The 16,673-nt window shown below is 37.2% G+C and overlaps 2 protein-coding genes across 2 annotated transcripts in view; one reads left to right on the forward strand and one right to left on the reverse strand.

Moving 5' to 3' along the window:
• The first annotated feature begins 862 nt into the window (after positions 1-862).
• LOC136251168 (uncharacterized) lies at positions 863-11,462 on the forward strand. Its single transcript, XM_066043562.1, has 5 exons — positions 863-918; positions 970-1,065; positions 9,938-10,141; positions 10,341-10,592; positions 11,082-11,462. The coding sequence occupies exons 2-5, from the start codon at positions 970-972 to the stop codon at positions 11,172-11,174; spliced, it is 645 nt and encodes a 214-aa protein (XP_065899634.1). The 5' UTR covers positions 863-918; the 3' UTR covers positions 11,175-11,462.
• A 1,194-nt stretch (positions 11,463-12,656) lies between these two features.
• The window catches only part of LOC136251169 (carnitine O-acetyltransferase-like), a 39,156-nt gene continuing 35,139 nt past the window's right edge, over positions 12,657-16,673 (reverse strand). The window contains exons 6-14 of the mRNA XM_066043563.1: positions 15,225-15,411; positions 14,019-14,212; positions 13,869-13,969; positions 13,689-13,820; positions 13,523-13,645; positions 13,324-13,459; positions 13,210-13,272; positions 13,015-13,158; positions 12,657-12,959 (exon numbers count right to left, since the gene is read on the reverse strand). Coding sequence (XP_065899635.1) covers positions 12,744-12,959; positions 13,015-13,158; positions 13,210-13,272; positions 13,324-13,459; positions 13,523-13,645; positions 13,689-13,820; positions 13,869-13,969; positions 14,019-14,212; positions 15,225-15,411 — 1,296 coding nt within the window. The 3' untranslated portion in view covers positions 12,657-12,743. The remainder of the gene's footprint in view (positions 12,960-13,014; positions 13,159-13,209; positions 13,273-13,323; positions 13,460-13,522; positions 13,646-13,688; positions 13,821-13,868; positions 13,970-14,018; positions 14,213-15,224; positions 15,412-16,673) is intronic.

Here is a 16,673-nt window from a genome sequence, read left to right on the forward strand (position 1 = left end):
TTTGTTATTGCATGCAGCATCTTCATTGCAATCAATGGCAGAACAAAGATAACAGAATTGTTTGTTCATATATTTAAGGCTGCTGACAGTCTAGCTGTAAGTTAAAAGGTACATCTTCATTATAGCTATAGCTTATAAAATTATATAAATACACTATACCATTGAAGTATACATAAATATGCCGCGTGATTGTTGTTAGTACATTTCACAGAGCATGCAGAAATAAATAACAGCTAACTAATCTATAGTCATGCAGAATCATCATTGTTATTGACACTAACTCTCCTTGAAAAACTGTACCCTTGCAGTCTAATTAGAATCATACGACAGTCTACATTGCCCACTATATATGGTAGTTAACACCATTTTTGGTCTTCCACTGACTAATCAGACTACAATCATCTATTATTTATCCTGTCACCAGTTTTATTGTCACATCAATTTGTGTGATGAAATGTGAAGTCAGTTGCTTTGCCTGGAACTCCTATATATTACATCATTGGGTGGTCCAGGATGTCCATTTTTTGGTCTTTTACCACTAGTATATAGATTGCTAATTAAATATAATTAATAATTACATAAATATATCCTGTTCCAAACAATTAACTATGACCTTACCCTTTTAACTCACAGTTATATCATTGTGTAGCCTATAACAGTGTGGCTGGCACCATTCTATGAATCATTGGTAATTTATCTTGCTAATTGACTATATCATTAACAGTATGCTGACACCCTATTTGTAAATAGTTACAAATGCACCTAAGCGAATATGTTGTATGGATTCTTTACTTGTTTTGTAGCTATACATTGATGATTTTTTGAGGATGTATATATACGATATTTCCTTTCTTAAGTTGCAGACTGCATCTTTTAAGAGAGATACAAGTTGAACTACTTCTTTTGCCTATTGTGAAGGTATGTGGCTATATATATATGATACTATGTATTCATTGTAGACATTTCCAGATGTCTGGTAGTGGTCAGAAAAAACGCAGAGGGCCTCGCAGCAAGAGTTGCATTGGTAGAAGATTTAAATCTCATCCTAAAAAGCATTTAGAAGAGGTACACAGATTTGATATATATATATATATATATATATGCATCATATAAACACAGTGGTTAGTACATACTTTCTCCTTACAGGATGCAATAATTAATCTTGGCTCTTTTTGCCAGAAGCTCAAGACAACTGTTTTACCTGAGCAGTGGTTTTATACATATCACAACAGTGAAATTCAATGTTTCCAAGTTACTCGTATGCTCTCACATATACCACCAATGATGTTTTCACGACTGCTTTTAATAAACGAACAGTTCACATGGCAAGTTTATGCTGCTGACCATTTAGTTCCAATGGAAAATGAAATTTTAAACCCTTACCCTGAGAAACTCTCTCCTACCATATTACCTAAATTGATCCAGAAGCTAGACAACGTTAATCTTTGCCAGGGGAATTATGACACGATTTGTCGAAATAGCCAGACTCCGCAAGTGCAGATTTAAGGTAAATGAGGGTAATTCCGGACACTCTTTGATAAAAGCGATCTAACATTGGACTCACAACGAGTTGAGACAAACTCTAGGAATCGGTGTAAAGCCTATCTTATGGTGCATCTGCAGTACAAGTTTCGTTTCGATACGATGAACTGCTGAGGAGTTATGAACCAAAATTTAACAGCATGTAAAAATGCAAAGTGCGGCTAATTCCGGACACTTCGAAAAACAAGCAAGTAGAGCCTTCCACAGGTTACCAATTCTCTTTTACAAGTATGCAGACTAAAGTACCACTCATCTGCAGCTTATAAATCAAGTAGAAAGTTCATACCATTTGGGAGAAAGCAGCAGTGCGCATTTTTAAAAGTTTATGTAATTCGCGAATATTTTCTTTGTATTTCAACCGAACAGCTGCTGATAAATCGACTGCCACTCCGCCTGTGCTGCATGGATTCTTACGGTTATTGGTGTGCAATTAGCTGAGGGTATGGTCTTTCTATAAATCTTTGAAAATCGAAAATATGAGCTTGGGCTGACAGGTTAGATTAACATTTTCAAAGTTTTTGAACAAAATTACCCGTGATTGCGATACAAATTCGCGTAAAACTTCGCAATGGAATAACGGATTCACTTCAATTTTGGTTTGTAGATAGGCCATAGGACACTGCATTAGCATACCAAATTATAGGCCGAGGGATTCTACCATTGTTGAGAACGATCTAAGTGTCCGGAATTAGCAGCTGTCCGGAATTACCCGCACTTACCTTATATCACGTGCTGGCCAAATAGTTGCCACTTTAGATGAAAAGGTCTGCATCAATGTAGATGGGGTATTGTACTTTTCTACAGTTCGACATGTGAAGTGTAGTATTCTTATAAGCAGCTCACTTGTTTGTAACATTTGTTTAAAATACCGAGACACACTACGTGCATTATTTTCCAGATTTAAAATAAGACCCACTGTGTTAAGTATGCATACAAATGTTAAATGTCTCAGAACCCCTCAGAGAGACGTGTACATTAAATCCCTCCAGCGATCTGTCATAACAAAAAACCGCCAGATAAAACGGTTAAAGAATAAACTGAAAAAGATGGTGAATTCTGATGCATGTTCAGAACAAGATGAAAAATTCAACTCTAGTATAATGGAAGTTGTGTGGGGTGGGGTGTCTATTATCTATGGCCTTACTTACTGCAATCACGAAACTTTTCCCACGCGTAATTTTCCCCGCCTGCGGTAGGTCTTGCAATGGGGGGGCGACGCCGCTTTAGTCATAAATACTATAGTATCAATTAAAGGAATTTAGTACAAAGATGATGACCAAGGGACGCGATGCCGTTGGCTATTCAGCAAGGAAAGATTCAAATTTGTGCAGCTTTCCGCGTCGCTGGAAAATTTCACTGCCTTATTTCTCCATTGTTGGGACTGTGAGTTACATTTAAATTGTGTAACTAGCTAAAATATTTATAATAGTCCAAATGCCTCAGTTTGAAGCATAGACGACCCTACCTATTTTTGGAGGTTACGCGTATGTTGGCAGTCCATGCGATGTTTTGTAGGTGAGCTGTGTTTCTTAGTTTTTAGTTTGCTAAACTAGTTCTAGCTAGAGACGTGGGGGTGGAAGTGAGTACCCTTAGCTTAGTTCCGGATAATAAGCTCTTATAACTCTGCCTGGGTAAGGGTTAGTCTGGCCTTCGTTCTCTCAGTAATCGAAGAGGTGGCCGCGTAGCCTGTTGAATCTACAGTTATTTAAACCACGTCTTTCGTACGTAGTGACGAATTGATGCCACAGTAATTCCCGAATAATTTGTCTAATCATCACGAAGACCTATTGATTAATTTAACATAGCTACATTCCTGCGCCATGTTTGTGCAAAAGCCGTAACACTAGGGCAGCTGATTTGTAATTCTAACAAGTAGTTAACGAACTAGCCAGCCATTATAATTATGGCTATCAGGAGTTAATTATTAACTCTTGTGGCTATATTATAGGCATATAGCTAGCTGCTGTAACTATCATCAATATTTCACTAAGGTCATACATTTTAAATGCACGGTAATTTTCATTGCTCCATATATAGCTACAGCTTAGATATTATACCCCCCTGGATTGGAAACTAGTAAGTGCCACTGGTTACAGGTTGGTTCGCGCCCCCTTCAATAACAAGACAAGTTTCTCTGGGTGAACCAAGACTCATCACTGGTAAAGGGTTCTTTCTCAAGATGTTTTGGAAGCCAACAGCGAGTTTTGAGGCAAATTGACTCTTTATTGTGCGTATGGTAGAAGCGAAACTGAATATATACGAGATCAGATGGTTTGGACACATTCAAGGAAAACACTGAAACCCTGTACACTACGCCCATCGCACTCAGACCATACCATGGAGCATTATTTGATGACATCATAGTATAAATTGCAATACTGTTTAGAATCACAGAGAGAATGTGCTTCCAGTTTTGCCAAAAAATACCATTCCAAAAACCTGCCAAAGAAGTTATGGGAAGGCATATTATTTAGCCGAGGCAATTCTTTATAGCATAGTTAACCTTGTGATACTTTCTTTTTCTACCTACAGCACTTAGTTTAGCCAAGACTGACAAGTCATTCTCTTAACAAAACAAAGTCATTAATGCCACCGTTCTGCTGTAACAGGATCAAATTTGTTGAGGCGAGAAACCAGTCTAATTAAGGACACTGGTTCTTGTACAGTCTATATGGATGCACGGCGCAGTTTCCAATCCAGGGGGTATATTATCTATGGCTACAGGCAGCCATTCTTGTGTAGTCTACATAATTTAATATGAAACTGTATATTTGGGCATTCTCGTGTGGCCAGACTGCTTTTTCTCCGCATGGCACTTATCGATTGTAATTTCCTCTAAAAAAAGTCTGGAACAGTTAGTATAGGCAACTCATTTCTAACACCTCCAACCACCATGGAGGGTGTTAACAAATTCCAACAAGTCTTTGCCCACAATTTGGCCCACAAACATCCTATAAATCCATGCTTTTCAACAGAGAGATTTTGTGCCAGCACAGACACCGTAGAACCTGTTTTACTGGCAAGTACTGTGATGAGAGTTGACTGATTCAGAAGAAGAAAACAAAACAGTTTTCGAGTGGGACTCAAAACAAAGATTTATAACACCCCCAACCACCATGGATGGTATTAATGAATTCCAACAAGCCTGCATCCACCCACAAGAAATCAATATTTGAGTTAGAAACGAGTTGCCTATACTGACATTCCTGGCCCTTTTCTCCAGAGTGGCACTTATCAACAGAGTTAACTAGTTACTTTTGTAGTTAAGTTACGTGATGCATTATATTTAAAGAGCCAAATAACATGGTTGCATCTCTTGTAGGGCCATCATTATTATATTAAGTCAAGTCATTAAGTTAAGTCCTTGAAATAGGTTATGTAATCCTAAGGCTGCAGTACATGTTGCTGTCAGACCTTCAGTGCTGGTCACTGTAAAGTATTAATAATAATAATATTGCTTGTTTCCCATCACCCAATGGAGCGAAAACTGATGCGGGTGGGAGGTGATTATTGAATAGTAATTATACACTTGACTCTTGTTATTATTTTTATTGTGTTCCATGATTCAGGCTGTGTAGCAGATGGAGTTTTTAGTTGAAACTGAGCTGAAACTAAATGGTCACTTGTGAGCAACTAATAATGGTACTGTGAGGTCAATTATTCCCTTGGTAAGAATTATCTGAGTGTAATTTTTTAACATGTTTTTCAAAAGTAATTATAACTTAGGTAAGTCAAAGTAATCAGTAACTAGTAAATATTAGAGTAACTACCTCAACTTTGATATCACACACACTGATTGGCTCTGCTATTATCATTAAGTACGGTAGTACTTAATGGTAGGGATCGTCAAGGTTCACGATTTCCCGCCAAAAAATTACGCACCAAAAGCAGACTTGCAAAACCATCTCGGCGATTCAGCAGTATTGTATTACAAAAGTGAAGCACGATTTCGCCTTCAAAATGACACGAAATGCATCCTATGAGTTTCCACAAATTTTAAAAAAAATTCTATCTGATCGAATTTTCTAGTGACTGACTCCCTAACTGATGCCTTCAGCCAGGCCTAGCGGGAAGATGGCAACAGCTACAGTCCTACTTCTTGCATGAAAACGGCTCGCTTTGCCTATAGATTAAACCTTTCCTACACCGATAGAAATACAATCCTTGCGCTAGGGTCTTACCTTTCATCGTTCTTTAATGTCGCCATCGTCCTGGATTCACTACAGGTAGTGTTAATAACTCCACAAATGGCTTCAATGTACGGCGCCGTCCGTTTCAATAAGAGTGCTCGCTAAATAGAGTAATCATAATCTTCGCGGTAAAATATTCGAATACACGTGGTTGAAAGTTCGAAGTTGATTTTGAGCAGGAAGAGCGAGCTGTTCACAATCGGGAAGCTTTGTACGTGTAAGTGAATATATGTAGCGACTTATATCTTTTGTTTCTGGCAAAGTTAACCGGCTAAATTAATATTGCTTGCGTTTGTAAACGCATTTCTTTGCTGTAAACAACGTATCTACCTCAAGTATTTGAGCGATATTAGAAATAATTCGTAGCAAAATAGCGTTAGCTAAGGGTATTGTGGTTATTTTATTTTATTTTTTTTCATAAATAAATAAATAATTAAAAAAAAGGTCACAACAATAATAGCAAATGAAGCCATACTGAAAACTACAACATACTACTACTTATTACCTAACTATATACTTATTACTACCCATACGTACTTAACTTAACCAATGTCAAAGTCAGGAAATTCGTCCTCAGCAGTAAGCGAATACTGGCGGAGTATCATTTTTGCATTGTACCTCCACAAAGTCACAGACAGTTGCTGGAGAAGTTGGCGCCTAGCAAACTTTCGTGGTAAACCGTTTCTAACAGTTGTTCTGTCAGCTATGGATCCTAAAATTGATAGGGCATATGGTGACCAAACACCATTATTGCTTTGTGTGTTTTCTCTGAGGCAATATTGGGTGCGGCAATGCCTTCGAAGGAAGCGGCGCGGAAGAGTAGAAAGAAGGAGAATAACAGGGCGTACTATGAAGCTCATAGAGAGTCTATACTCTCAGAGAGAAAGGACAAGTACAGCAGTGAATGCCGATCACAGCGTCATGCTAATGAGTACTACAAAAATGTAACAGCGTCGCGTGAGAAATCAGCTGAAAGCCACCAAAACATCATTTAACAAAGATTTGGCAAAGTCTCGCATTGAGTCAGCGGAAAGGCAAAGGGAATACTACCATCAAGACTTGGAAAAGTAACTTTAGTGTCCTGTGTAATAGAAACTGCATGCACATAAAAGATAAGATTCATGCAATGTTTGTAAAAAGTACACAAACAAGTGGAACAAAAAATTAGGAATTTTCAATATGAGTAGGGATCAAAGTAATAAAAAGTACTGAAACAAGAGAGATTATCTACCACTTGAAGTCATGCTAGTACACACGTAATCGCTACTTCAGTGCCATTATATCTTAAATCTTGGCAACTGAAGTAGCGATTACGTGTGTACTAGCATGACTTCAGGTGGTAGATAATCTCTCTTGTTTCAGTACTTTTTATTACTTTGATCCCTACTCATATTGAAAATTCCTAATTTTTTGTTCCACTTGTATGTGATAAGATATTATTATCTAATTTATCATTGAATTTACAGATTTGCTCTAACTTGTGAAATCATAATAACTGTGAATGTTATTGCTTGCCAATGGAACAAATATTCAAATATGGAAATTTCATTAACTACTACAACACTTATATCTGTCAGGTGTCTTCTCTGTGATCACTTTTTATACCCAGTGTTAGGTGGAATGGCCAGGGCTGAACCTTGCAAAAAAACATGTAAAAAAGGTTAATATTTACACAGTCACACTATCATACAGTACGATAGTACTGTATAGTAGGGACCACATGGGTGTGGGTGTGGCCCATGAAAAAAATCATCCAAAAACTAGCCTCACTTTTCCCTGATGATGATGAGGTAGTATTGGTTAGGTAAAGCTAAGCCCAAACAAGTCTTTAGATTAACCTGACATGCTTTCAACAAGTTACTACGGAATTGTAAAAATTTATTTAACGAAATTTTCCACTGACTGACTAAGTAACTGACTGACACCTTCAGACAAGCGTAACTTGATAGCAGCTAAGGCTACGGGCTTGATTTTTTCACTGTTGATATCACTTCAGCCCGAGAGATGCCTTTTTGGCATACCACAGTACATACAATGCATTCTTCATGGACTTACCAGTGTCCTTTTCTGACAGCAAAGATTCAATTAGGTGGTAGCATGTGATGGCTTCCCTTTGTAACAGAAATCAACTATAGTTTTTATTTTATAGTGGCTACTTTGATTGCAGAGGTGCTTTTCAAACAGTCCTTGATTCATAATGCTGTGTAATGGATTGAACATAGCTGACAATGAAGCGTAATGGATACTTCACTTTTCAGATGATAATTGATAGCTGGGACATGCACGGCGCCATTTCTTTCTTTGATGTGGTATGTGTGGGTTTTGTTTACCAATCATAATAGTTCTATTTTGCAAAAAAAGTTAACAAACAAGTGTACAAAAAATTAGGATAGATAACACATCGATAAAAAGTACTGAAACAAGCTGGAGTAGTGCACAATATTACATCACAGTAAAACAATAGGTGCTATATCTCTACTGTGCTCAAGATATCATAATGGAAATGCACAGTAGGGATATACTGTAACACTTCTTATTGTTTTACTGTGATTTGATATTGTGCACTACTCTAGCTTGTTTCAGTACTTTTATCGACGTGTTATGGTCCTACTCTAGTTGAAAATTCCCATTTTTTATGTACTTGCACTATTTCAGTGCTTCAGAGAAATGTCAAGAAACAGTCTATGTTGATTTTTGGTCTGGCCATCAGTCCCAGCACTGTACACTGATCCTCCCTATGGCTCCATCAATCTGTCTTGGAGAAATCCTCACCACTTATCAGTCTTTTTTTCCTTTGCATGCCATGTGACACCACTCCACCAACCCCAGTCAAAGGCAAATCATACGTGCTTCATATATAGATCATACTTATTATTGTGTCTCTTGACCTATTCCTAAACTTTAAATAGGTAAATAAGAAGTTTGACTTCCTCAATCTGAAGCCAGGCACAGAATGCTGAATTACTATAGTGGACCATTTTTGGTATGCAGTACTGGCGATGCAGGATGAACCAAACGCAGAGTTAAGGTGCCAAAGTCGACGCTCATCAGATCCCGTGTTCTCTAGCAGCTACGAAGTATCTGCACATCTGGATGAAATCTAATAGGAACAGGGACTTACTTTAATATCTGTACACTCTTGTACACTCAACCTTGGCTCCACCTTATAGTCACACTAATATCTTCCTCATTCACATAATTGAAAGCACAGTATATATAGCTGGTAGCTATGTATAATAAAAAATTATTTCCGTGCATGCAAATGAGCGTTCATTTAAGGAAATTTCATAAACTGAATCATGATTCTTCTAGTAGGTCACTAAAGTAATAAACAGCACTATGAATTATGCTAGTACTATTTAGTGATGCATGTTACAAACCATTTTGTATGCATACGCTTACATTATTACATGCGAAATAATTTGCTTGTTAGTGTATTGATCATTACTTTAACAATCATATTTAAGAGGAGATAAACGTGTGCATGATTATGAGTTCAAACTGATGATTCCTGCTAGTATATTTATAGTTCCTGTTTTAGTTTCTAACACTTGTAACAACTACACTTTACACTGGCACAGATTACATGCAATTAACTGCAGTTATTAACTAATACCAAGAGTAAATAATGGAAGAGAGAGTATCCAACTGCCATATACTGCATCAAAAATGAGCACATCAAGTAGAGAAGCCATCCTGTAGTGCTATCAAAGTAAGTGTTGAATGAAGTAATAAACACCTTCTAGCTCAGACTGTTTGACTTCAAATCATGCGCCTGGACACTTCAAACAGTCTGAGCTAGAAGGTGTTTATTACTTCATTCAACGCTTTCTTTGAAAGCACTACAAGATGGCTTCTCTACTTGATGTGCTCATTTTTGATGCAGTATATGGCAGTTGGATACTCTCTCTTCCATTATTTACTCTTGCTAATACTCTCTCTCTACTTTTTCCTTGAAAGAAAAAAAACATCTGAACTTTTTGCATTGTTTTAACGGTTCAGAGTATAAGCTATACAGTAAAACTTTTTCTAGTCAGGTCACAGTATAATGAGGTTAAGCTTGCCATTGTAAGAATCCATGTTTTTCATTTGTGTGCTGCTTCTGCTCAATAATGCTAAATGTGACAGGCATAGACAGGTGTCACTATAGTTAACTGATTTATGTAATTACCACATGTGTACACTCCTAATTTGCCATTATGCAGATCATTGCTACCATGGCCACTCTAATGATAAGCTACTATATGGTGTACAGAGGTAATCAAAACCTTGGCTTGTGCTTCATTGAAAAATATCCTGGCATCCGTCAAGCTTGTCTACTGGACATGACAAGTGGTGTAATGGGAACTATACTAGGTGTCCTCTTTCTGTTTGTGGAGTGTGCCACTGCTCAGATCAAACAACAAGATGTGAGTGTCTTATGTGCACCATACAAACTGTACACATGGTAATACACTTACAGTATAATGACATTTGACCTATTGTAAATTCTAGTGTGTGCAGTGTGTACCCATACTGTACTGCAGTACTTGTATATCAGTTTGGAAGCTTCTTTTTGTATATTGTGATTATAAATTGTGGATCATGAATAGTGTTTCCTCTATGTAGTGGAGAACTGTTTTCTGTGCTATTAAGATTTGTTCTGCTACCATTACTGCTGCTATGCTTGTGGCTGGGACCATTCAAGGGATAGTGGCATTTGCTGACTTTTGTGATGGCAACGAATATCACTACAACAACAATGTTGAATATCTCTACTACCTCAAAAACTGTTATTTGTCATCAGCCAAACATACAGTTGGTGACGAGGCTGACTTTGTTACTATCGTTACTCTGTCAGGAGTTGCTACTTTGTGGTGGGTAAGTAAAAACTGTATACATTTTATCCCCATAAACACAGGGGTGGATCCAGGGTTCATCAAGAGGGATGCATACTTACCAGGGTAGTATATTCATGGAGTATGGTATCACAGAATTATTTTATATGGAGTGACTGTTCTATTAGAGTATTTTACTTCTATAGCATTTGACTGTTCTATTAGAGTATCTTGATTCTGATTTGGGAGGATAATGGGATGAGGACATGAGGCCATGTCTACTATCATTGGCTGGTTTAAAAATATTACAATTATAAATTCTACTAAGGTGTGGTCAAACCACAATTACAGTGAAGAGGTTGATCATGACACCTATTATTTTATAGACAATCATTTTGTCACATCAATAAGAAACACCTAAAATTTCTGGGGGGGGAGGGGGAGGATAATCTCGATAGGTAGTTGATTTTGTAGCGTATACTATGTAGCTGTAAAGTGCAATAGTTACAATTGTTATCTCATTTCTTAACAGATTGTTCTTCTTTTAATTGAGATCATTCGTACCTGCTTGGTGCACCCAGAGAGACCAAACGGTTTTAAATATACATCAAAAGTTAATATTTAACTGTAAGGCTATGAGTTACACAATTTGCAAGTATAATTATGTACAGTTAGTGGTATTTATTATTTTATATAACTGCTTTCTCTAAAACAAGATCAATTCTATAAAATGTCTTTGTATGTTACCACTAAGGCTAAAAGGCCAGAGTTGGGTTGCTGTAACCATAGTTACAGATAGTCATTACTTTCATTTCATACAATTACGTTTCTGTTCAGGTATAGCCGGTAATTATAACTTGTTTGTTAATTTTTTGTAACATGTATATTCTTATGATTATTCTACATACTCACATATTATACTTCAAGAAAGAACTACGTGCATTCTGCCAAAATTCCATTACAAGCAAAGTAGCCATGTCACCTGGGTTTCAGTTATATTGTTTGCATGTTACACAGTTCAAATCATGGAGAATAGTGTAGAATATGTGCTGCATTCAACCCATTCAATAAGGCAATATATATATGTAACATGCATGGAGTGAAAATTGTGGAATGCTCCAATGTTTATAGCACAAGATATGAACAGTATGAAGTGTTGCAATCGCTGCAAAAACTAAATTTTCAGTCTACTATTGTAACTATTCATGTTCTAACATCATTACCTCATCAAAACTGGTTAATTCATGGCGAATAACACCAGCTGTCATCGCGTGGTTACTTCCTTATGGAGCATGTCTGGCCAGCCACACAGTCATCTAATAACCTCATTTTTGGATTTCCAGGATTTAATGGTACAGGGATAGGGACCCGCCGATTATGCTCATAATTTTACCTATTATGCTATGTTGCACTGCTCAAAAATTCACCTATTATGCTTAAATTAATGCTCAATATTTACCGATTATGCTCAATGTTCATGCCTTAGTTCATATGCTTTGCTACTAGTTTAACACTATATAGAAAACAAAATGAGTGGCTGGAGCATAAATAATAAATTCTTGCTGCATGTAAAAGAAAAGATCGATATACTCTAATAAAACAGTCAGTTTGATGATTGTTCTATTAGAGTTACTGACTGCTCTATTAGAGTATATCGATCTTATTTTGCGATTGTCATTTTCCAGCAAGAATTTATACTATCGTACAAATATTTAACCTATTATGCTGGCATTATGCTCAATGCTTTTAGGTACCTATTATGCTCAAAATTATGCCAGCATAATCGGCGGGTCCCTAACCAGGGAGCTAGGTGCTACTATTAAAACTATGATACTTTTTACATATCCCACAAGTCAAAGTAACACTGGTAAACAAGGTTATAAATACATCTTGCATTTTCTGACACCTCAAAGTCTGAAGTTTAGTGTTGTGAGCATCAAAAAGCATAAGCAAATAAAACTGCAATTGTAAGGTTGCTATAAATGATTCAGTCACAGTACCAAAGTCCATTATGTATTCGTTTGCACAACAACCTTTACCATATGCACATTACATCACAAATGTAGCTACATCCATCATCTACTCCTGTTGCTGATAGGCGCATAAATAAAAAATATGCTGAAACTTTTAAAATTTCACAATTATTTGTCTTGCACTAAACAATTACACACTTTAAAACAATGTGCAGTTCATGCTACAGTTTTGCCTTTGGAACATTGTTGAGGACATTCCTCATTTCCCTTAATGATTCCTTTAAGGCAGTGCCAAACTTGGCTGAGTCAGTTCGTGGGCATTGCCAGAAGGATGAAATTGAAATGAAGTATTTACTCTTCATTGAGTTGTAACAAATTCCATACCCATCAGGCACAACTGCTCCAAAACCAGCAATTACCTCATGCTCACTTGGTATCTGCATGTATATATACTTACAGTAACTGGGCATTTCAACCATAGTTTTACCTTACCTGACTAGTGGACAGGCAAAAATGATAGGCTTTGGAATATGTGGGATCTTTGTGCAGTGACGGTAATTCTTTTAACAATAATTCTTCTCTTGCTGAAAGCTTTAATCCTAGTAGATGCCGATCAAAAGCTTCTCCTGACATGGCCTGCAAACAATATTATCGACAAAAATATTGTACGTCCAATCTATTAGTTACCTCAGCTGTATAATTATGATGAGCTTTAACACTACCTACAAGTTTTGAAGCTCTCTTGGCATCCTATGAGAAAACACAATACGTGGATAAGAGGATAATAGCTAGCTAGCTTACATTTGCAGTTGGGTCTAACATTACTTTACAAAATTCTAAGGCTTCAGTGGTAGATCCTCTAATAGTGTCAGTTCTGCCATATAAAAACTTCCTTGTGGATGCACTTTCATAAGTTGCAGTCAAGTGCCCATACATTCTATATGCAGTGAAAAAGAAGTCATTTACTAAATACTAGATTGAAAGAACAGTAGCTCAATACTTGTAGTAGGTTAGCTGCAATGCAACTTGCATGAAACAATCTGGTGATAATCTCTGTGATTTCACATATTCTTTACCAAAATCTTCAAACACAACATTTTGGTGGTCACAATCAGACACAGCTCTATTAGAAAAATAAATGTTAAAAATATACCAGTATACATTACCTGTCCATATTTACTATGGCAATTTCAATATCATTGGCACTTCCTAAATTGATGTTCCATTCCAGTTGCTGAGCATGAGTGAGCTGCTCATTAGAAACTAGTGAAGTATAGGTTAACAAATCATCCTTATTCCTGTGTGTTTCAAATCGTATCTCCCATATCTACAATATTGATACATACATCTTGCAAAGCACAAAAGCATTGACTTGTGCAGATACAACTCCATCAGCTGCTGAGTGCTCTATGTTAGATCCATTACTTCCATCTGGTGCTACGAAAAACTGTGTAAAAAGAAAATAAAAATATCAATAATTTCAACCAATTGCAAACCTGCAAAGCATGGTCAAACCATCGATTACAGCTGTCATGAGCTGAGCCATTCCCATGAAGACATCTGCCACTCATAATTGACATTTCATCAATGGTAGCAGGAGAATGAGGGTCTATGCTGGGATGTGGTGAATCAAGGGAAATTATAAATTGTGCCCTCTCTATTACATCAAGGCTGTTCCTGTTAACTGCATCTGTCATGAAATATGAATATGTGACTGGATTTTGGAAAACCAGTCTTATACATAGAAATCCACATTTATATTTGTCACCACTCAGTAAAGCACTTATACACCTGTTAAAATATTTCCACAGAATTTCTTGTAATTCAGCGTACTGACTACTGCTCTAATCACTGTATAGAAGTTTGTAATGCCTTATGTTGTAAAATGTGACATTAAGACTGCTTTTCCAAAATCCAGTCACATATATAATTATACATGCAAGCATATGCATATACAAAATACCTATTTATAGGGCACAAAACCATTGATAAATATAATAGTTACCATATACATCCATATTAAAGCCGGGCTCAAATATATGCTGGATACTTTGTCTCAAACTACAGAATACACACCTGGGTCCATATAGACACTGGGGTGCCAAAACTAGGCTATATTTCTAATAAACGCCGGAGTCGTGTGAGCGTATATACTGGATAAACACACTTCATATTTCATTGTTGCAAAGTGAAGATTCCAAACTGTAAGTTGATTATATAAGTACTCTCAGCACCACTTTGTTCACAATCACCCTTCACCTCATGTGCTCTAAGAAATAAATGCCTGGGCCTGAATAGATGCCGGGCTTGTTTACATGCCAGGTCCAAAATCACTTATAGGAAATAAACACCTGGGCTTTTATACAGATAAATATGGTAATTTATATATCAATTGATACAAACAGTTATATACATCTGACAGAAAGTGACGACTTTGGGTTGCTATATTGAACAAGTCTAACCTCTACAGAGGTCTGGGCTCTATATAGTATTTATATTTCATAAATGGTTTGGCATACAGTACCTATCATATAGTACGTTTGATGCTATTTTATAGACCCATAGTTTTAGACATAGACACAGAAATATATGGAACACTTAGGCTTTCCACATGGGAGCAGCATGTGATGCATTGACTAAATGGCATACATGTATAGACATGCCCAATGGATAATAAAGAACTGATGAATAACATTTTATACCTGTAATTAATCTCTCTCTGGCTTTGTACCAAGTATTTCTGTGTTCACTAGTCAAAATGCCCACTGGGTATTGCGCCTTGACAGGAGTACTGTTCACTATACTGTGTAGCTGTTCCTCTATGTGTTGAGCAGGTACAAGACCATAGCTACCATCACACAATTGGCATAGTAGGTCCAGTGAGAACAGCTATATGAAACACACACATATCAAATAGTACTATTTAGTAGGGTTCCTCCTAAAGTGACATGCACTGAACCATGTCTAAAAACCATCATGGTTATAACTATCATGCATGGTGAAAATCACCTTTACAGAATAGTCTTACTCCATTACAGCATTAAAAACAAGAAAACACTTACAGGTGTTGAATTTTAAAAAATGCTTGCCAGCCTGGCAGATCACAGTCGCAAGGCTAGAGACCAAACAAACCAGTACATGGCCACCATTTTATGCCATGGCAGCAAACTCACTGGTGGGATGTGCTTTTTGTAGTTCTGATGAATGTCTTCCTTTAGCACTTTGCCATTCCTTTTATCTTCAATTAAATGGTTGTCTTCTTTATGCCATAAATAATTTTTCCAAACTTCAACTCGTATGCTAATAAAATAGCTTTGGCTATACCTACACCTACAGAACTAGAAAAACAGAACCTGCAGAGTAAACAATAAAGAGAAGTGAAAAGGAGCCTACTAGGGGGATAAATTATGAGCAGTGGACATCCTGGACTCAGCAATTATGAAGTCAGCCAGAGCAGAGAATGTAGGGTGTCTGGAGCTTGATCTGGAGCCATGAATAGACATGATGGAAGACCTAAGCAGTGAAAATTTCAAGGTACAATGTAGCCAACCCATGGCTGAAGGGTAAGGGTGTTCCATCGGGTAAACAAGATATTGGCTAAATGTTTGTACACAACAGTGGTAGCTTTTCCCGTTCCACCAGATGTTGAAAAAACCACAGAGTGAAACACCCTCGCTCCACCTCTCGAACCCTTTCCTCATATGTATGGCGCTTCTCTTGCTCAGGCCGATATGCAGCACTCAATGTGGATGAGCTTTAATCATAAGGAATGAAACACATGAACATCAAAAATGCATGTTGATGTTGATTACCCCCCCAAAAAAAAACAAACAAACAAAAAAAAACAGCAGCATAGATATCAAGACAGACACCAGTAAGTGGTTGGAGATAATGCTCCATCAACATTGGATACAGTGAAGTCATGAATGTTGTTATATCGGATGGTAGGAAAGGCACCGTGAGGGCAGCTAAATGCATGTGAAGTTGAAATCCTACAAACACAGTGAGAAGGTAACCTAGGAAGTCTCCAACCATACCACAAACAAAGAGCATCAATAAAGGCACCTTGTGCAAAACCAACCCATGCTGCTCAATGGAAAGAGAGGTGAGCCAGGAGGAAGAGCCTTTCTCCTGCAAGCAATCAATAATGT

This window comes from Dysidea avara, chromosome 3 (assembly GCF_963678975.1).
Source record: "Dysidea avara chromosome 3, odDysAvar1.4, whole genome shotgun sequence".
Classification (NCBI taxonomy): Eukaryota; Metazoa; Porifera; class Demospongiae; order Dictyoceratida; family Dysideidae; genus Dysidea; species Dysidea avara.